A 23,120-nucleotide genomic window follows, 5' to 3' on the forward strand; every position below is an offset into this window, starting at 1 on the left:
TGGAATAATCCTAGGTTGAGCTGAGCTAAAGGAGAATCTGCATTCGATGTTAGCCACGAGGTGCAGTTGTCACTCACTTGCATGTACTCCCCAAACACACAGGCATCTGCGTTTCACAGCAGCCGAGACATTTCACATTCACGTTACACATTGGAACACCCTGGGACTACCTGGTTGTTACATTGCTCTACCTCATTGCCACCTGGCACAAGCAAGGACTGTCTCCTAGGAGCAGCCTGACCCCTGTCTCTCAAAGAAATATTTATAGCTTGTGTCATAAGGCCCCAGTTCTTGTGGGGGCAGGACCTTCTGAAGGGTGCTCAGTCAGTTCAGGCAGGGCCTCCAGCAGAGAATGCTCAATAAAGCTGGTAGCTCTTGTCCTTACCACTGCATCTTAGTGTAATAAAACAACGCTGCTGGTGATCTAGGACACCGATAAACACACAGCATACCACACACTTCAATTCAATCAAACAGTGCTGTGCTGGGACCCTTTGACCTGGTTGGGAGGGAGCGCTGCCTTTAATAGACTTCATTTAAAATACACTTACACGTATTTTATATACAGATCATTTTATTATTATTGATTTTCCAGTCTATTAGCCATTTTGTTTACGTCTTTGAAAACCCCTTGTCGTTCCCCTCGGAGACATGAGGTCACTGGCTCCCGCAGGATGATGGGAACCCAGCCCTGCTTGGCTGGAAGGATGAGCTCTGGGGTAAGAAGATGGAGGGACTCAAGGATGTAACATGGAGCAACATAGCAAAGGGTGTAACATGCAGGGTACAATCCGGACTAGTTGGGAGCTGCATCACCCTTGCCCTGTGACGGGGGGTAATGCCAAGGTGCAGTAGCCTCTCTCTTGGACTGCTCCCACCTCTGTCCATTGTGTGCTGCAAGCAGGCACACCTCTGCTCTCACCAATCTTGGCTGTACTGCAGGGTGGCCCCAACACACTCCCAATCCCAGATCTTCCCCTGAAATATATGTCCTGCACTGCCCAGCCCATTCCTGGGCCGTACAAATATATTAAGTCCACTATTCCTTTAAAGGAGTAATATGCATTCTTATTACCTTAAATAGTTATCCAGACATTTCAACTTTAATACACTGCATTAGATGAAATAGTAAAACAAGTTTATTAACTAGATAGATTTTAAGTGAGTACAAGTAATGAGGCATAAAAGTCAGAAACGGTTACAAGGAAAATACAGGTAAAACACTTATAAGGTGCCTAACTTAACAACCTGTATTAGATTCAGAATCCCTTCCCCAGAGTTCTACAGCTGCTTCCTTTGCCTTTTCAGGTGCAGTGAATGTGAATAGACATAGGGGTGTCTTGCCATGTCTGCTCCTTCTTTTTATAGTCCTGCCCCTCCTTTCAGAAGCATTTCCAGTTGGGAGCAAGGTGACAGGCCATCTTTGTGAAGGAGACTCCCTCTTTGCTAAGATGTAGATTTTTGCTCCCTGCCTCCTTTCCTGTGAAAGAATAGCCTCTGAGCAGGGAATGGTCCATTAGCCCCGCATACACCTGACTGAAGTGGCTGCTTGCCCTTTGTCTCCAAGGAACTGGTCTGCCTACTCTCCAGACTTATCTGGAAAACATACTTCTAGTCATGGTCTCACAGTCTGTTTATAACTTCTCATATTACTCTGACACGTGCTTTTTGCCATTATATTATTGATCAGCAAAATATTTAACATACAAATAGTATCACAATAGCTTACAGGATGTGAATACAAGGATATATTCAGTCACAGAGGGTCTTCAGGACTCAGCCAAAGACACAACAGATTTCCCCACCACAGACACAAGCAGAAGTCAAGAGAAACCAGGAGGCATAGGAACTGGGAAGTGCAGACTCAGCTATTTGAAAATGGAAGGGTCCTTTCCCACGCTGGGATTATGAAAGATTCAGCAAGCCCAGAACACCCCCACCCATGGAGTCTCAATCTTTATATCCCTACATTCCAAGGTCTGGCTTAGCTGACCCTGCCAGAGGCACTATGCCAATATTCCTCTTGTTTCCTCCTGCTCATTCTGCTAATGTTCATTAAAAAACAACATACTCCCCACTCCCACCCCAAATTCTGATGAGGTGAACTGATAACCATCCAAACAGAACCCACAGCAATGCTGCTGAAACTCTAAGGCCTGGTTTTAGGGATGCCAGATGGTTTCGACAAAAATACCGGACACACTTGACATTACATCACAATCTACATTACATCTTATTTAGAAAATACTGGACATTTATATTTTCTCATTTATAGTTTCTCAATTTGTTTCCCGAACAGAAAGCTCAAATATTGGACTGTCCGGTTGAAAACATGACACCTGGCAACCCTACCTGGTCTACACTAAAGGAGAAAGTCAACTTAAGATACAAAATTCCGGCTATGCTAATTACGTAGGTGGAGTTGAAGTATCTGAAATCACATTTTGGTGCTGTCCACACAGCGGGAGGTTGATGGGAGCACACTCTCCCATCGACTTCCCCTACTCCTCATAATAGCAGGACTAATTAGTGTGCTACTTAGTGTGTCTTCACTAGACCCACTAATTTGAACCTCGGAAGATTGATTGTGGTAGCTTTGATCTTCTCAGTCATGTAGACATGGCCCAAGTTGGGGTGGGGAAGCTTTTTTGGGTTAGGGACTACTGACCCACAGAAAAATCAGTCAGGGGCCGCACACAAGTGAGAAGCAAAAACCCCAAAAGAAACCCTCACTGATGTGGCCCCTAACTGAGAAGGAGAAAGACACTCCTCACATTCCCATAGCACACCAGAGCCTGGGGGGACCCAGGCTGGTAGATTTCGGGAGCACCATTGAAGGCTCCCCAACACTGGGAGAGGAGGGAGCTCTGAGCCTTGGGGGACAGCACATGCTTAGGCATTCCGGACTCTACTAATAGCGGGTTTGCTAACATGAGTTACATCCTGAGACTCAGCAGCGAGAAGGGGGAGACTAGAAGAGAGGGGGAAATTCTGCTTGGCTGGAAACATGGCCCTGAAATCAGGTTGCCTGCAAGAGCCACCGCCCTCACAGCACTTCAGGGGCAGATCTGCAAGTAATAGCGTACAGTCTTCCCGGCCCATCGATAATGCATGAAGCCCCATGAATAATGCAGGAGCAGCACACTGCAGGGTGGAATTTACCAAAACCTGCCCCAGAGTCAGTGATGCAACTTCCCCTAATCGTGGCACCCTGGGGAGCTTTTGCGCAAATTAACTCCTCTCATCGACTGGATGCACCACATACCAACGTCAGCTGGCACGTTGCCACTCGGGGGACAGCGCTGCTTTTTAGCTACAGCTATTGATTTTCCTTTATGCTTTTCCCCAAAGCACTGCTGGTAGGTTGAGGATACCTGCTCCCCTTGCTTGAACCCAGGCCACCAGGCCAGCTGATTCCCCGGAGTGGGAGATATATTCTCTATGCTACAGACAGGGATTTCAACATCCTGGTTGTTCTACTTCTGTATAAATCCCCCTGTTCATAGTAACTAAAACATAGTTCTCTTCCCATTCAACCCACTCTCAGGGTACGTCTAAACTACATGGCTCCGTCGACGGAGCCATGTAGATTTGTTGTTTTGGCAAAGGCAAATGAAGCCGTGATTTAAATGATCGCGGCTTCATTTAAATTTACATGGCTGCCGCGCTGAGCCAACAAACAGCTGATCAGCTGTTTGTCCGCTCAGCGCGCTAGTCTGGACGCTCCCCTGCCGATATCAAAGCCCTTTGTCGGCAGCCCTGGTAAACCTCATCCCACGAGGAATAACGGGGCTGCCGACAAAGGGCTTTGATGTCGGCAGGGGAGCGTCCAGACTAGCGCGCTGAGCAGACAAAAAGCTGATCAGCTGTTTGTCGGCTCAGCGTGGCAGCCATGTAAATGTAAATGAAGCCGCGATCATTTAAATCGCGGCTTCATTTGCCTTTGCCTATGTGTCTAATCTACATGCCTCTGCCGACAGAGGCATGTAGTCTAGACACAGCCCCAGTGCCCTATCAAGACTCAAGACTCCTGCCCAATCATGGTAAGCAATGCCAGTTCAGAGCAGCACTCCCTCCTGTTCTGTTCTCCCACAACCACGGACTGCCCTCGGACGGCCTCCTGCAATTGGTCTAACTTGGCCATAAGTGCAGAAGAGGGAGGTTATCTGGCCTGCCTGAAATGTGCCATGCACATAAACAAACAATCATTTCCCTGTTCTTTGCCCCACTGGGACACTGCAGTGCTTGAATACTTGCTGGGCTGCCCAATGTTTCAGTTAGAACCGGGCCACCCAGCTTACAGTGTACTTGTCAGGAGCAGTACTTACATAAGAAGGGCCATACTGCATCAGTCCAATGGTCCATCTAGCTCAGTATCCTGTCTGCCGAAAGGGGCCAATGCCAGATGCCCCAGAGGGAAGGAACACAACAGGTAATCCTCACATGATCCCTCCCCTGTCACTCACATCCAGAGAAAAAGAGGCTAGGGACACCATTCCTACCCATCCTGGTTAATCGCCATTGATGGACCTAATCTACTTGAGATTAAGAGCGCTTTCTCTAATGTGCTAAGAGCAAATAGCTCTGGCCACTGTGCGGTCCTATTGGTATATATTGACTTATCAGTGGCAATCACTGTATTTCCAGCTAGAAGCACCTACCAGCATGCCTAAATGTCACAGATACAACTTCAGACCAAGAGACAATTCATTTATGCCAGTGCTTTCATCAGGCTTTAAGAAAACAAGAGTATGGATGCAACTGGAGGCTGTACATCTCAAGAATTATAGACATGCAGGACTGGAAGGATCCTCAAGATGTCATGAAGTCCAGCCTCTTGTGCTGAGGCAGGACCAAATACCATCCTTGATAGGTGTTTGTACAACCTCTTGTTAAAGGCCTCCAATGACATGGATTCCACAATCTCCATTGGATATTTATCCCAGAATTTAATTACCCTTATAGTTAGAAAGTTTTCCCTAATATCCAACCTCAGTCTCCCTTTCTGCAGATTAAGCCTTCCTGTCCGACCTTCTCTGGACATGAAGAATAGTTGATCACCATCATTGTTATAACAGCCCTAAACATACTCGAAGATTGTTATCAGGTTACTCCTGCTCTACCAGACTGGTTTTCTCAAGATTAAACCATGCTCAGTTTTTTTAACCTTTGCTCAGAGGTCACGTATTCTAAACCTTCCACCATTTTTGTTGCAATCCTTTGGACTCTCTCCAAATTGTCTGTATCTTTCCTAAAGTGACACACCTAGAATGGGCACAACAGAGGTATCAATACCAGAATGACCATGGGATAGATGGCCACCTCACAAAACCAAGCTCTCATCTCTGTGAAACTGCAGCTTAGAAAGAGAGGACGATAATTTTCTCCATAGCTTTCATTAGCAGCCTCTGGAAGTTAATTTCACTTAGTTGCTGCCATATGCTTAACAGCCGTATCGGAGCTGCAGAAAGATCTAAATGTGGAGAGTTCTTTCTCATGAGATGTATTCAGCACATTTTACTCCAGGAAAGGACAGGAAGATTCAAAAGGCATTTTAACGTACATATGCAGGCTGGAGATATTCCCAACCCATGGCCAACTTACTGCTCTCAGGGGGTGCATGACACTCCCATTTCTTTAAGACAGCTCATTTAAAAAACCAACCCACTACTTTGAGAAATCACAACCATGCGTGGGTAAGTGAACTGGGACTTACTTTATCAAGTGTCTCTCCATTCTAAGTGACAGAAACGAGCCAACCAAGGAAATGGATCCACACCCTGGTCTGGCATATTTCATCCATTGCAGGGCAGAAGAGGAAATGGAGAGCAGCACAGCACACACCAAGAGAGCTTTGAGAATGGTTCTGATGGCTCAGAAAGCAGAGGGAAAGGACACAGGTAGGTCTGGCAGTTTCATTCCGGTTGATAAGACCCGCACGCAGGCTCAGCAGCCAAGTTGGGCTCAGAATGAATGTAGCTCATTTTCAGGAAGACCCATGCAACTATGCATAAACAGTGTGTCATGCAACCTCACACTTGTACAGAGGAAGAGCCAGGAGAGATGAGGGGCACCTAGGAAGAAGATCTCATAAATGTGGTAAGGAGTAAGTCAGCAAAGGACACCTACAGGCTGAACCTCTCTAATCCAGCACTCTCTGGTCTGACAACATCCATGGTCAGGCATGATTTTAGTTGGTCAAATGTCCACTAATCATGGGTGTGGCCAAGTTTCCCACAGTCCCATGGAGTTTGTTTACAGCCACCAGTCCTGGCTCTCAGTGCTCTGTTCTGTTATTTAGCTCTAATTTACCCGAGGGTATGTCTAGACTACATGGCTCCGTCGACGGAGCCATGTCGATGAGTTTATGAGACAGAGCAAAATGAAGTGGTGATTCAATTAAATTTAAATGATTATTTAAATAATAGCCACTTCATTTACATCAAAATGGCCGCTGCGCTGTGCCGATCAGCTGTTTGGCAGCACAGCGGGGCAGTCTGGACGTGCCGCGGTCGACAAAGGAAGCCATTTCACGAGGCATACCGGAGCAGTCGACAAAGGTTTCCCTTCCGGACAAAGACAATTATTTAAATCGCCGCTTCATTTTCCTATGTTTAGTAAACTCATCTACATGGTTCCATCAACGGAGCCATGTAGTCTAGACATACCCTAGGGCTACGTCTACACTGGCCCCTTCTCTGGAAGGGGCATGCTAATTTCGAACTTTGGAATAGGGAAATCCGCGGGGGATTTAAATATCTCCCGCGGGATTTAAATAAACATGGCCGCCGCTTTTTTTCCGGCTTGGGGAAAAGCCGGAAAAGAGCGTCCAGACTGGCGCGATCCTCCGGAATAAAGCCCTTTTCCGGAGGATCACTTATTCCTACTTGAAAGTAGGAATAAGAGATCCTCCGGAAAAGGGCTAAATTCCGGAGTCTGGACGCTCTTTTCCGGCTTTTCCCCAAGCCGGAAAAAAAGCGGCGGCCATGTTTATTTAAATCCCGCGGGAGATATTTAAATCCCCTGAGGATTTCCCTATTCCAAAGTTCGAAATTAGCATGCCTCTTCCAGAGAAGGGGCCAGTGTAGACGTAGCCTAGGTGTCTTCTAAGAGCCCAGTAAGCAGAGGAAGTATTGGTAACGCTGCTAGACAATATTGACCTCCTGTGGGCTGGCATATTCTCTGGTTCAACACCGGTCAAGTATGTTCAACACTGGTTCAACACTGTTCATGTACGTTAACTCTGTGGAAAGGTGATGGTGTACCCCACCTGTGCACCCTCTTACATTCTAGAACAAACTGTCCTCACAGACACTATCCAATCACCAGTTGTAACCCTGGGTACAAGAGTTCTTGTTAGGACAGAGCAGCCTACAATGCATTTTCCCCCAAATGGAATGGAAACTACAAGTGTTGCAACTGCCTGGTTCAGCCAAGCCTCCTAACCTTATCACACAATGCAGTGCCTCGAACCTTTGGAAATGTCCCCAGTGGCCCAGCAACAGAAATCAATTCTGTGGGGTAGAGACCTCAGGAGCCACAGAATGCACTGGGACAACCAGGGGTTTAGAAGTGTGTGATCACCACAAAACTATTCTCACTTGTGTGGGGCACCTGGAATCCTCTCCGCCTGCCCCTGATTCTGAGAGCTCATTCTACGATTCACCAATCAAAATGAAAGTGCCAGAAGCAAAACTCCTAATAAGAAACAACAGATCTGTGCTGTGTTTCCATTGTCTGGTTTGGGCCTTATAAAATGAAGGCTGAGGTTTTGTGTGCTTGCCGCTTAAAGCTCTCTCCCGGGTAGAGACTCTGACGCTGCTTTGTTGAGCCTCAAAGTGAATCAGAGTGTCCAGCAAAAAAGGAAAAATATCTAGCTGCATCATTTCAGAACCCCTGGTGGCAGGGAATGGAACAAGAAGGGGAGATTTAATCTACAGAATGAGGCATTGTTTCTGGTTGCTGAAATAGTCCCCCTGCACCCAGCAGGGAAGCCCCTCTTGTGTATAGCTAACTCCATTAGCATGACTGTCGGTAGCAATAAGTCCTCGAGCAACAGACACATGTGAAATTAACTTGAAATTAACCCGATATGAGCAGAGACCCAGCTGTGCCGCCATTCAGCACCTTCATCTCTCACCACAGAACTATGGAAATGTATTGCAGCTACAGATTGCTTGAGAAGGACTGAAGGTCTGGGCGAGGGAGGCATTGCCCATAACACCAAGGTTTTTTTAAAATGAAAGATCCAACTGGGTCAAAGGTGATTTGGATGTCTCACTGCCCTAGGAAGGTCAATTTCGGAGGCAGGTTTTTTTTATAAAACTCACCTGAAATGTCTGTCCAAAACTCTCCTGGAACATGACAGAGGAAGCCAGCAGTGACCTCAGGATAACAAGAGCTGGAAGGCCAATGCTGATGAGCTGTTGCATGTTTCTGATGTTTCCTGGGGCTCCTGAGGCCTCTTACTTGCTGTGCCAGCAAGAGAACGAACAAGTGCCACTGTGGCTTAACATCCAAGTAAAAGAAGCAGTGAGAGATAAAAAGGCATTGTTTAAAAAGTGAAAGTTAAATCCTAGTGAGGAAAATAGAAAGGCGCATAAACTCTGTCAAATTAAGTGTAAAAATATAAGAAGAAAAGCCAAAAAGGAGCTTGAAGAACAGCTAGCCAAAAACTTAAAAAGTAATAGCAAAATGTTTTTTAAGTACATCAGAAGCAGGAAGCCTTCTAAACAACCAGTGGGGCCTTTGGACAATCAAGATGCTAATAAAGACAATAAAGTCATTGCGGAAAAACTAAATGAATTCTTTGGTTCAGTCTTCATGGCTGAGGATGTTAGGGGATTCCCAAACATTAGAGGAGGTTTTGAAACAAATTGATAAACTTAACAGTAACAAGTCACCGGGACCAGATGGCATTCACCATGTGAAATTGTAGAACTATTAACTGTGAAATTGTTCTCACATGTGAAATTGTAGAACTATTAACTGTGGTTTCTAACCTATCCTTTAAATCAGCTTCTGTACCTAATGACTGGAAGATAGTTAATGTGACACCAATATTTTAAAAGGGCTCTAGAGGGGATCCTGGCAATCACAGACCAGTAAGTCTAATGTCAGTACCGGACAAATTAGTTGAAACTATAGTAAAGAATAAAACTGTCAGACACAGAGATACATAATTTGTTGGGGGAAAGTCAACATGGTTCCTATAAAGAGAAATCATGTCTTACTAATCTACTAGAGTTCTTTGAGGGGGTCAACAAACATGTGGACAAGGGGGATCCAGGGGATGTAGTTAAAGTCCCTCACCAAAGGCTCTTAAGTAAAGTAAGTTATCATGGGATAAGAGGGAAGGTCCACTCGTGGACGGATAACTGGTTAAAAGACAGGAAACAAAGGTTAGGAATAAAGTTTGTGGTAAGTTTGAAGACTGGAGAGAGGTAACTAGTGGTGTCCCCCAAAGGCCCATATTGGGACCAACCCTATTTATAAATAATCTGGAAAAAGGGCTAATCAATGAGGTCGCAAAATTTGTAGATGATACAAAACTGCTCAAAATAGTTAAGACCAAAGCAGACTATGAAGAGCTTCAAAAAGATTTCACAAAACTAATTGATTGAGCAACAAAATGGCAAATTAAATTTAATGTTGATAAATGTAAAGTAATGCACATTGGAAAAAATAATCCCAACTATACATACAATATGATGGGGACTAATTTAGCTACAACTACTCAAGAGAGAGATCTTGGAGTCGGTGTGGATAGTTCTCTGAAGGCATCCATTCAGCGTGCAGTGGTAGTAAAAAAGCAAACAGAATGTTAAGAATAATTAAAAAAGGGATAGAGAATAAGAGAATATCTTATTGCCTCTATATAAAACCATGGTACACCCACATCTTGAATACTGCATACAGATGTCTCAAAAAAGATATACTGACATTGGAAAATGTTTGGAAAAGGGCAACAAAAATTATTAGGGGTTTGGAATGGGTCCCATATGAAGGGACTTTTCAGCTTTGAAAAGAGAAGACTAAGGGGGGCAGGAGAGATGATAGAGGTCTATAAAATCATGACTGGTGTGGAAAAAGTGAATAAGGAAAGGTTATTTACTTGTTCCCATAACATAAGAACTAGGGATCACCAAATGAAATTAATAAGTAGCAGGTTTAAAACAAACAAAAGGAAGTTTTTCTTCATGCAATGCAGTCAACGTGTGGAACTCCTTGCCAAAGGAGGTTGTGAAGACGAGGACTTTCACAGGGTTCAGAACAGAACAAGATAAATTCATGGAGGTTAGGTCTATCAATGGCTATTAGCCAGGATGGGTAGGAATGGTGTCCCTAGCCTCTGTTTGTCAGAGGCTGAAAATGGATGACAGGAGAGGGATCACATGATGATTTCCTGTTCTGTTCACTCCCTGTGGGGCATCTGGCATTGGCAACTACTGGAAGACAGGATACTGGGCTAGATGGACCTTTGGTCTGACCCAGTATGGTTGTTCTTATGTTCTTATATTCTTATGTTCTTCAGCTCAGCATGCCACAGGCTGACAAGAGCTGCACATCCTTTGACTGGAGACCTGTCACTCAAGATCCCCAGAGATGGCTTCTTGAAGGAGTGAAGGGAGTATATTTGGGTACCAAAGCTCTTTTTTCTAAAGTCCCAGGGTGTTGGCTGAAAACGATTTGATTGGGACCTTCCTTTGCTATGCATTATCTAGTATGTATACCAAGTCATCCTGCCCTGGGATCTGCCATATATCTGATGCCAAGAACAAAGTTGCTCCATTCCCATGCCAGCAGGATTTGGGAAGGTGTAGAAATCGCTAATAGGAGGCGATCTCTTACTAGTCCCTCTGAGGTAACTGCCAGCTAGGGGAGAAGTTTGACTCTGTCCAATGACAAAGACTCCCTGAGCTGCAAAAATCGATTTATTCCTGCAATGAGGCTGTTGGTACCAATGTGTCTAAACGGCAGACACAAAGCCACTAAAGCCTGGAGTTCCTTAGGAAATTCACACGTGTCAGCTTCTGATGTGACATGATCCTTGTATTACTGTTTTAACTCTCTTTCCTCTCAGGTGTTCTTCTGTGAAAGGCTTTGGCAGGCCTGATGTTCCCTAACACACTCGGTTTCATGTCCAAACATCACAGTGCCTCCCCTCCCGAGCCTTTCCCAAGAAGCTGTTCATCCCTGTTTCAGAGTGACAACACCTGTATTTTCTGCCTCCATGAGCCTTCCAGGGCTCCTAGATGTGACCTTTCCTGGATGGGGACCTGCATTTCATTCCCTTCTGACTGGAGCCAACACCCTCGCTTTGCTCTCTCCCCAAGGGCTCTGAGCAGTGTGTTACCAGCTGCTGTAAGTCACCACACAGCTCCTTCCAAGTAAGCACATTTATTCTCAAAGTAAAAGTATAGCAAAGAAAGCACACAAAAACCACAAGAAGAGCACCTCCGTCCATGCTAACAGCTCACCCCAAGTCCAGCTCTGGCACCTGTCAGTCCTTGGGTTTCCTTGGGCTCACAAGTTCATCTTAATCTTTAGATCGGAAGTAGAATGAAAGCTGGACAGATCAACTATTTTGTTAGATAGCTCAGGCCTTTGGACTTTCAGTCCCTGGGAACAGGGGATCGCCAGTTGATACGTCCTCTGTTCAAGATGCAGAATCAAAAGGCAAAACCAGCATTGTGGCATTTGCACTGAACATGCCCCAGGCATTCCCCAGGAAGCCCACTGAACATATATCATCCCAAAGAGCCCGTGCTCATCTGGCACATTTCAGAATAGTCATTTGAACTCTTTACGCTGCCCTGGGCACACATCTGTGACATTCCTCCCATGTCCTCTACTTCTGGCTCTATGGCTTGTAGGGACTCCTCCTGCAGGCATCTTCACATGCTCTGACACGTCTTCCTGAAATGTTGACATATTATGTTATGTTCAAGTGAGGAGCCCCCTCCTACCAGCGGAGGTGTGTTGTCTTCTCGGATGTCCTCTCGGTACCCACCGCTCCACCTTTGGCCTTGAGCTGCAGCAGCTGCTGCCATCAAAAGGCCAGCTTGTTCCCATCTCATCTTCCTGCATTCCCATCACTCCGGAGGATAGCGCACCTCATGCTAACATGTGTTCTTGTGTCTTCTGTCATATTTCTCCTGCCTCCCCAAGGCCTTGCAGAGCTCAGACGGCTCAACCTGCCTTTCTCACGCTTGCTGTCTCTCTGCATCTATCTTCTCTTTTCATTGCTTTCTTCCCTTCAGGAGAGATTTGGCTCACCTTCAAGTTCTTATCCAACATCACATGCTGCAGCTTTCTCTCTAGCTTTCACCAGTACAACACTGTCACCTTGTGTGGACTGTGTATTCCATCCTCCTCCCAAGTTCATGACACATCTTATAGTACAGCATGGCATAAATGTCTTCTACTTACTGAGCCTCTTTGGATTTTTAAATGTTTTGTTTCTGCTGACCCATCAGTGATTAACCTCCCCCCAACCTGTTGGAGATTTATTCCTCACTGTACTGGTCTTGGCCTCTGAGCTTCAAGACTTAACACCATGGGCAATATAATTATTCAGCTCTAGCATTTTTGCACTGACAATTATTTAACCTTGTAGTTTGATCCCCATCCCACTTCAGTCTTCTCTCAACCATGTCACCATTTCTGTAGAACCTATGCAAAAACGTTCCTATCCCAGAGGAGGTGCTCCAAGTACACCTCTCGCCAACACTGGTACTCTCGCTAGTCATCTAAGAAAGAGTCCCCTCTCTCTTCCCGACTTCCTGAAGCAACGTCTCCATCCTGTCCTACTGCTGATCACCAGCCTGCCACTGTCCAGCTGGATGGAGAATTGTTGGTGAGCAGCACCCCATCTGGAAACTTCTGATGAAAGACATCACAGTCATAGGGCCGTATGATCTCTTGATCAGTGATCTGAAGTGTAGGTTCATTCTGACTCAGTTCAAAGGAAGTCATCCCCCATAGGCCTAAGTGGGCCCCTTCTCTTGATTCTCGGACAGGAAAGAGAGAAACGCAGTGCTTTATTTCCATGTTAGGAGCCACTTTGATGGCTTGAGGGATACCCAGTAGGGTGTTAATACTTTCCCAACACTGGAGGGGCCTGACGCTTTATCAAGTTGTAATTCATAAGGGATAGCTCACACCATACCTCTTAATAATGGCAGCACCATTTTCCCCTTCTCTGATCCACAGCAACTTCATCCATGTTACTTTTCCCACTAGCCAAGCCTCAGTACCTCCTAGAAAACTACCCTGCCAGTGGCTCCAAAAGGCCACTTCCATTCTCCTCTTTCACACAGTTCACCTGATCATCAGTCTATGGATTGAGGAGGCTATGGGTCGGTCATGAGTTACCCCATTGCCATAACATGAAGCAAGCTCAACTGCATCAAAATCCCTTTTGTAGGGAAAGAAAGAAAGACTCTTTGCTATTTTTGCTGTCCCCATATGAAGGATCCTCAGCCTCCATCATTGCTGGTGTTAGTCTGATGTAAGGTTGTAGAGATGGGACAAACTCTAAATGTAATACAGCCATAGAGGACAGACTTATTTAAAATCAAATTAATATTGAGAGTATTCACGCGGATCTGCAGCAAACCCCATTCCAACTCCTGACTCCAAAGATTTCTGCAGAAGCACTCCAGTTCTAATCTGCATCACTGCCTGTTATTCTAGCATTAGACCCTCCCCCTCAAATCTGCCAGTGCACCTCAGTCCTGACCTGCAGCCTCCCTTCCCCAGTCTTCCATTCATGGGCCTCTCTTGGCAAGCAACCACTAATCTGTATTGTGCCAGATGGTGCAATGAGAACAAATGGAAACCCAAGTCTACAAGCCACTCACCTCTTTTAAACTTGTAACCTGAGCTAGGATTTGGAACCCTTCTGAGCTGCAATCAGAGCAGAGATGAATTCCAAACCCAGCATTTAACCCCGCGAGCCAGATTTCCTATTGTATGGGTATTTCTTTATTTTCTAATATCACTATTAGTATTTTTCATTTAACAATTTGACAGAAATAAAATACGCTGCAGTAACACCGGTGATAACACATTTACTCCCACTTGAGAGACTGTCATTATTCTTTCATAAGTCACTTCTAGCTTACAGCTGTATTGATCACAGGTGAGGATGAATGGGGTATCCCAGGAGCCTCTGGGATAAATCCTACATAGTTTTTTTTATATTCCACTGAACAACTATTTCTAAAACTCAACAAAACAGGTCACCAGGGCAGTGCTCTATTGATTTCATGTCCACTTACTCTTCATATGCCGTGGAGAATGTTTTATCAATAATTCAATAGGCTGCAGCCCTCAGGTAACCCAGGAGAGGTACTAGCCTCTCTTCCAAACAGCAATGGGCAGGTGCTTTGGATATTCAAGAACCATTGAATCACCCACCATTACAACCACCATCCCCTATGAAACACATCCCTCCAAACTTGGACCAGCTATGTCATACAACCAACCACAGCCTGCAAATGAATGGGAATGTAGTACTCTCCCCATCCTACAGGATACAGACCATATGGAGGTCCAGTCAACATCTGGCCTTGCAATTAACAGTTTCAAGGGCTTTATCATCGGCCCCAAATGTAATTTCACAAGATGCTGTGAAGTTAACAGAGAAGCAGCTCTGGTCTGGTGATTGCATGCCTAGGAACCTCTTCCAGAATCACTCTGGCCTCTGGAATTTTATATAATTATTCACATTCCTACATCACAGGTTTCAAAATTCATCTTTTTTTTTCAGGGGGAAGAGGGTAATTCTATAAATTCCTCTTCCTTTCATCATCCTCATCCCCTCTCCCACCTCCCAGGAGAACCCTCCAGGATGGAACTTACAGTTCAAAAAGTCTCAGTGTCTGGAAGAGTTGCCAGGATAGTGTGGTGAGCCGGTTACCGGAGAGGTTTCTGAAAATTAACAAGAGAAAGAATTCATGGTGAATAATTCCCTCTGCACCGAACTCTACTGGGATCCTCAAAGCTCATCATTTTCCTCTACAGCTTACAGCTACAGGGAGCTATCAAGTACTCCAAGGCTCCAACTTTAGTAAAAAAAAAAATTGAATGGAACTGAATGTGGATAGAAGACTTCCCTTCCTTTTTGTGGAAAAAGCCCCTATTCTGCTGAACTATGAAAAACACAAAGGGTACGTCTACCCTTGCAGTCTATTTCGAAATAGGGTTGCAAATGTAGGCATTCAGAATTGCAAATCAAGCCCGGGATTTAAATATCCCACGCTTGATTTGCATCTTCCTGGCCGGGCGCCATTTTTTGAAATTTACAAGCCCAGAATAACTGCCCGTGTCTACACGCAGCAGTGAAACGGGCGTTCAAAATAAGCCCTATTTTGAACTACCTGTTAAACCTCATTGCAGGAGGAATAACAAGTAGTTTGAAATAAGGCTTTATTTCAAACGCCCGTTTCACTGCCGTGTGTAGATGCGGGCAGTTATTCCGGGCTTGTAAATTTTAAAAATGGTGCCCGGCCGGGAAGATGCAAATCAAGCATGGGATATTTAAATCCCAGGCTTGATTTGCAATTCCGAATGCCTACATTTGCAGCCCTATTCCAAAACAGGCTGCAAGGGTAGACATACCCAAATAGAACAATTCCCTGCAACCATACCCGAGAACCAGAAAGGGAACCAGCTACAAATAGAAAGGAAAGCTGATCTGAATGGTTTCACTATCTGCAGGATCCCGGGATCCCAGATGCTGCCTCCTGGCCCTGTGTGGGGCTGCTGGCCCCAAAAGCCCCAGCTCCTGCCCTGGCCCATAGTATGGAGGACCCAGCAGAACTGGAGAAGCCCTCTACCCACAGTGGGCCACAGGCAGGGTGCTGCTCCTGGGCACTGGTTAACCATTACCCGTTCCCATTCCAACCAGTTACCCATTTACATCCTTATTCCGGATTTGAGTGAAATATAAACAAACTGCTTGGTAAGAAATTAATGCTAATCCTTATAATTATTTCAGCTTGGATTGTCTAAAGCATTAACAGTAACATATCAAAGGGAAATTTTAAAATAGGATTTGTAGATCTGTAGATCCCATTAGGTCCTGTGTCATTCACACTGAAAGGGGCTGCTGAAGTAGCAACTAAAAGCAACCACTTTCTAGCAGCACTTCACCCCCACTGCAGAAACGTGACCTCTTCTCTTTCTGGGAACATTTTACAAACCAGTGCCCATGTCTACTGAGTCAAGTAAAAGAAGGAGAGACAAGAGGAGGAGGATAAAAAAAGACCTGGAGACCAGCAAGAAAGCAAAGAGGGGTCAAAGACTAGCTCAGAGAGGACAGAAGCAGACAGTGAGGAAAAGAAAGAGAGACAGGGCAAGAGAGAGACACACACACAGAGGGAAAAGTAGGTTGTATTTTATTTAATAATTCATTTTAACATAAAGGGAAAAGCAAAGAACCTACATTTTGTAACAGGCAAAATGTTCAACGGATCCTCAAGCCACACTCAAAACAATCTCCACAGTTAGGATATTAAGTGTGCACATGTACACGGCTGCTGGAAATTTCTGCCTTAGTGGAACCGGTGGGGCCAGCTCTGGGGAACCCTGTACCCTGTGCTGGTATATGAGGCACTGCCCAGGCCTGGACCCTCTCAGTTCCTTCGTGCCATCAACTCCGACTCACGGAATAGAGATGAGCAACGCATCTCAAAGAACGGCAGTTACAGAAGATGAGTGACAGCTGTGTCTTCGAATGCTTCCTCATGTCAATTCCATATTAGATGACTCACAAAGAGTATCCCTGGAGGCAGGGTGGGAGTTCATGGATGTGCTGTTGGCAACACTGCTCTGTCGAACCTGGCGTCATCTCGACCCTGCTGGCTGGTGGCATAATGGGACACAGGTATGGACTAAAGTTCTGCAAAATCTAGGTGCCTGTTTTTAACATGCATTTCCCCCAAACATTACAGATAACTTGCATGGGGGTCACTGACTGGCAAGCGCAACATAGCTCGAAGTGTGGGGACCGGGACATGCTTAAGGTGACCATGAAAGTACTAATGTACTAACTACTTAATGCTATCTCTATGAACAACTATATGCAAGACACTATGAAAGAAAACCAATATAAGCACTGCCAGTTGCTAGAGCCGGGCGACTCACCATGTGGTCCTCGGGCTGCCCATTTGTTTGTGGCTCGTGGTGCAGTTTGAGTTTATGCAGGGCTCAACACACGGCCTGCAGGTGGGCTCCTTTGAACATGGCCTCCATTGTGAACATGCTCCACAACAGCGAGTCAATATAATGGCCTTCTGTTGATATGTGTTTTAGTAGTTACATTCCTGGACTGTCGTTGCTCATTAAAGGTGCTGTCAGATGAGTGGAAATCAGGTAAATATTGCATTTTATTAATATCATCAGAACTGACTCAAATGGGGCCTGTGTGTTGTGTAGTCTTGCTTAATCTTTGTATTCATGCCCGTCAGTGTGAAAGCTGCCATTTGCATATATATTTGCATGTATATGCAACCCCACTTAAGCTGCGGCCCACGGTACGTGCTGCGAGTATCATTGTGGCCCCTGGGGTTTCCAAAGTGGAGTAGCCCTGTGCTAGAGGAAAGGAATTCCAGCAACTGCCTTGGATGATAAGAAGGAACAGAGAGGGTTGCAGGATCGGTGGTGCATCATACTCCAGCACATGAGCACAGGACTCCAGCGGGGGCCAGAGCTGGCCCTACAGATCTGACTAAGGCAAAAATCTCTGGTCACTGGGCATGTGCATGGACTAGACACGAGCAAGCACTCGAAGAAGAATTCGGCCTCGCAGCTTTGCACTTCCCAGCTCCACACCTGGCAGCCCCGTTAACACACACATATTGAGCTCACACATGGCAGCTGAAATTTTTTGCACCTGCAATAATTTGAGCGTGAAAAACTGCAGCTGCAGAAACTAGGGGCCAAAGCTCCAAACCATTAATCATCAGCATGAGTGAGCATAAAGCCTGCTCCTAATTAGAGCCTAATTAACTCTGCCTTCTCCTCTTTCCAACAAACTCCCATTTTACAGCAAAACCAAGACGTAGGGACGGATCACAGGCAAACTCCGGGCTTCAATTCAAAGTTCAGCAATTAACTTCAGTAACCCCCGAGGCCACTGTCTGGCCTTTTAAGTCACACTCCTGCACAGGGAAGCCTGAGATCTGGGACCCCAATGCACCGAGGCAGCATTATCTGGTCAGGAGAATCTTTGGTTTGGAAGCCCATTCTTGCAGTGGTGGTAGTGGGGGAGAGCCTGCAGCATGGGGAGGAAGCCAGCTCCATTGCTGCAAGCGGCAGTGAACTTCCAGCAAACAGAATTTGGAGAGTTGAGTAGCTTCAGGACTTTCTTTCCCCCTGCTCAGCAGTGGGATTCTGCACCCTTACTAATCACCAATAGCATGGCTCCCTTGGAACGCTCCTCTCTCCCGTTAAAACACTGACCCATTTCTGTCTCTCATGCCAGTCAACCCCTTCCTCATCCTCTAATTTCCCTCCCCTTCTCTGGCCCATCTGAATCATCCTTGCCTTGGTCACCTACGCCCAAGCAGGCATGGCAATTTATCAGCGATGACAATGGTTCCTTGGCAGCGGAGACCATTCATGCTGTGACCTTATCCACTGAGTGCGGCAACCAAGAGCAAGAGACATGAACAAGAGATCCCGAGCCTCATTAAATCTGAAGCCAGCTAAAGAGGAAATATGGAGCAAGAGGAGAAAGCGGCACGAAGGCAGCTACAGGTGGCCAAATTTGCTACAGGCCGAGCACCGGGATCTTGATCAGACTTAGGGAAATGGGATAAACACAAGGCGGCATCATGAGCAGACACTGGGCTTGGCTCCACATGGGTTCGATATTCGAAGGAGGGTTTGAAGGGTTTGGGCCTTTCAAATTATTTGGCTGTTCCTCTCAGACTAAGAAAGCAATATACACTGAGGCCAGGTGTGTAGTGCAAGAGGCCTTTAAAGGAATGGGTTCTACCTATCCAAACTGATCTTTTATGGATACAGGAGTCCCTGAAGAAGTTTTGCTTTCCCAGCTTGGAAGAACTCCTCACTAGCTTCCTCACAAAGACCCTGGAAACCTACCTGCACTGTCTCTGCTTAGCTAGTCCTCCTGAGCCAACCTGCCTGAAAGAAGCTGCAATAACAAGTCAGCGTGCCATCCAGCCCCCATGAGAAAATCAAGGGCTGATTCTAGGCTTTGTTTGATGAGACATGTAGTGCACAAGCCAGAGCCCAGAGGGTTACAGGGCAAATGTCACCTTAAGCCACCTTTCTGCTGCTCAGATTCTAAGTGCCATAGGTTAGAACAGCCCCAGGGGATGCTCTAACTTAGGAAACTTCTCCTGAAGAGGTTAGATCAGGAATTCTACCTTTGAAGCCCAGCCATATGCATGCTCCTTACAAGGCAAACACTCCCAAATGTGTGTTGTTCACTAGTTAGGCGGGGGATAAACCCCGTCCTGTAATGGGGGTGTCAAGCAGCTGAGTACCAGCAGATGAAAGTCAGATGACACGACAGCAGATCTAAGCTGTGGTTATTACATATAGTGCACCTGCAAGCTGCAAGCATCAAAATGAAGCAATAAAGATCCCTCCAATCCCAAAGCTGTGGGAACAACTGGGTTTGTCTAAACGGAGATTTAGGGTGTGACGAGCTGGGGTGTACGTCCAGCCTGCTGCATGCTAGCGGGCCGCATGGGCCTCGCTACTGAGTGCTAAGAGCTCCACAGTGCGCTCAGACCTACTGCAGATCCCAGCAGCAGCAGATCAACCCATCCTGCCAAACTCAAGACACGTCAGCAGGGCCCACACAGCCAGTTAATGCACAGCAAGCTAATGGGCTGGGGGTTTACACCCCAGCTTGCCACCCACGAAGTCTCCATTTAGATGAGCCCCCGGCTCCTACTTCCCATCCGAGGGAAAGTCTTAGGAAGTCAGCGCAACCTGCAGGCAGAGAACGAGGCTGCAGCTCCCCTCAGGGAAGAGTCAGCCACCATCAGATGAGGAAAGGGTCAGAAAGATTAGCTGGTAAATGCACTTCAGCCCCTCCCCACAGGTGGAAAAGGACAGGGTGGACGAGGGGCTGGGTGAGAGCTAGAGAGAGATGTAGAAGCCAGACAGACAAAGCTGCAGAGGAGGGAGCACATCTCGCTGGAAGTGTCCTTTCACAAAGGTCATGTTTAGCTACATTAGGCAGAAATGTCAAGAGAAAATTGGATTCTGAAAGAGGAAAGAAAAAACAACGGGCTTTCCACGCAAATAAGGAATCAAAAATAGCACGATCGTGTTATTACAATTTGGGGCAGGGAGGGGTGGAGCGGGGATTCGGCGCTTTGCTCGACGAATGTGCCCGGCATTTAGCCTCACTCATTTTCTGTGCCCCTCCCAGAGAGCCAAGCGAAGAGAAGACACACCGTCATTGGCTGCCATCTGGCAGGCCACTGGGCAGGAAGCACACACTTACAACCTTTACCAGGGGAGTTCCTCAAAGAGGCCTGCCATGGGAGAGGCATTGGTCGAGAAAGACAGATAGACACACACGGCAGTGTGCCGAGCTCCATAAGGTCCCTGATCCTAGAAGGGTTTTTAAAAAAACTATATTTAAAATAATTCATTGTAAAGTCATGTGCTGCTTTGAGGTTCACCCAGATCAGTTATGGGTTGTGTCACCACCCACCCTGTAACTCTGGGCACTTCTGTACTGGGCAGCTTTGGCTCAGAGCACTGACAAAAGCAGCACAATGGTTCACCCTCGCTTCCACCAGTCTGGTAGCTCTTTTCAGGGTGACATCACCACCTCCCTAGTTTCAGATCTACCCGAGAACATCTCCCCTGCAGTGTGCAGCCCCTCTTACTGTAGCCCTCATCAAATTTCATTGAATTTTCTGCTCCTTTGGCGAGACAGTCCGCAGTGCCAGCTTGTTACCTCAGGTGAAGATTTTACTCTTCCCTGAAACAGTGCACTGAGGTGGTTGTGAAATAAAACAAGGTTACGTTTATGAACAAACCACAGACATTCAAGTGATGCCAAGTAGGCGGAATGGAGACAGACATGGCTACAAACAAAGCATATGCATAGATACCAGAAGTATCCTGAAATAGCAGTGCCACATCATTAAAAGCACCTGCTATTTCTCGAAATAGCAGGCGCACTATTCCGGCGTCCCTGTAACCCTCGTTCCACGAGGGTTAAAGGATTTGTTGGAATAGTGCCTCATTTTGAACTTTGGCGCCGTGTAGACAGCGCCAAATTTCAAAATAAGTTCTTTCGATTTAGACTTGGAATAAGCTACGCAATTTGCATAGCACAAATTGCATAGCTTATTCCAACAGAAGGGTGCTGTGTAGACGCACCCTAAGTAAATACACTTCCAACTAAGGGTGTGTCTACACGGCAGGGCTTAACTCGAAATTAGCTACGCAAACTGAGCTACATCAATTGCGTAGCTTATTTTGAAATGGGGACGTCTACACAGCACTCATTTCGAAACAGAGCACTCTCCCTCCGACTTCCCTTATTCCTCATACAATGAGGGTTACAGGAGTCGGATTAAGAAGTCCTCCAACTTGACAGTATTTTGACACTATTTCGAAATAACTGCCTGCTGTGTACACGTGGACTAAGTTATTTCAGAATATCGCTAGTTATTTCAAAATAGTGTTGCAGTTTAGACGTACCCTAAAAGTAAATCCTAACATAAACTAGAGCCTCTTGTTCACAGTGATTTGATCACTGCTGTTGTTCTTTCAGCATGAACGGCCAGTCCTTAGCCAGGATTCAATACAGAGCTCAAAGCAAATGGCTTTTTCTCTCTGCTTATGTCCTCAAAGTTTTACCTTTGTTTTCAAAGTCGGGAAGCCTTCCTGGGTCCACCCGTGAGCGAAGGCCATGTTCATCTTTAGTCTCCTCTCCCCACTCAGATAAGTGGTTCTCTCCTCAACTGGCTACTAGATTAATGGCTTTGTTTACCTTTTGTTTTGTTTACCATTTACCTCCAATTCATCTGATGAAGTGGGCTTTACCCACAAAAGCTCATGATTCTATGTATTTTGGTCAGTCTCTAAGGTGCCACAGGACTACTCGTTATTTTTACTTTTTTCTTTCATTGCCTCTTTGCTCAATGTACACGGTAGACTAAATGAAGTAGGTGGGCCCACATTCCTTTGTCCAGTGTGGGTTGACTTAAACCTTTACCTCACAAAACACCTGAGCATGCATTTCCACCACCAAACATTTCACCTATCACCCATACATACACCATGCAAAATATTAACAACCAGTGTTTTATCAGCTCACACGTGATACCTTACACAACACCTGTTAGTTACACATTATGACAACGTGAGTGAGAGTACATCAGTCAGGTCAACTGAGGCTCACTGCTAGATACTAAAGTACCTCGTGCACTCTGGCAGTGAGCGCCCAAAAAATAGGAAATGCCAGTATTGCCGGTGTAACCTTCACTTGGCCTCCTTGATTACGATACAGTCTTTAGTTACATGATCACACATTACTTTATCCACAGGACCTAGGCCTAGCCACAAACAACCTTAACCCTGATCATTCCTAACCACAGCGTTCAACTTTGCAGCCTTGTTTGGTTTGCTTTTGGGTTTTTGGAGGATGGGAGGGTTGTACGTGTTTTCCTAGGGTTTGCAGTATTTTTAAAGTCAAAACAAAAAACTGAAATTCTGTCACACGGCACCATATAGACACCCCTGCTAAATTACCAATGAAGCTGGAACTTCTAGGTCTACAGCACAGACCTCTATCACTTAAGCTCAAAGAGTAACCAACAGCAGTTGTGGATTGTCGTCCTTTGTGTGGAGCAGCACAAGACGCTGTGCTGGTGGGTTTTCTCTATGACAACAGAGGAGTGGGGAGACTCTGGAATCTGGGGTTCCATTCCAGGCTACAGAGGTGAGTGTACACAAGGAAACTATAGTACTTGCTGAAATCCAACAAATCTATACTGAGCACGTACAAACTGATTTTTCAAAGGCTTATAATTGAGCCAAATTTGAGCAGGTTTTCATGGGGACAGCAAAAGGCACATCCCACACAAAGGCCCCCGGGCCTGCCAAAT

At 45.9% G+C, this 23,120-nt stretch overlaps 1 protein-coding gene across 6 annotated transcripts in view; it reads right to left on the minus strand.

The window, feature by feature from the left end:
* The window catches only part of NTRK3 (neurotrophic receptor tyrosine kinase 3), a 386,176-nt gene that overhangs the window by 250,857 nt on the left and 112,199 nt on the right, over positions 1-23,120 (minus strand). For all 6 annotated transcript variants that reach the window (XR_012895725.1, XM_075897044.1, XM_075897046.1 and 3 more), the window contains exon 4: positions 14,869-14,937. Coding sequence is in view for 5 of the 6 variants with exons in the window: in XM_075897044.1 (XP_075753159.1) it covers positions 14,869-14,937 (69 nt within the window). In the remaining variant the exon portion in view is untranslated. The remainder of the gene's footprint in view (positions 1-14,868; positions 14,938-23,120) is intronic.

This window comes from Pelodiscus sinensis, chromosome 14, assembly GCF_049634645.1.
Source record: "Pelodiscus sinensis isolate JC-2024 chromosome 14, ASM4963464v1, whole genome shotgun sequence".
In the NCBI taxonomy this organism is placed as follows: Eukaryota; Metazoa; Chordata; order Testudines; family Trionychidae; genus Pelodiscus; species Pelodiscus sinensis.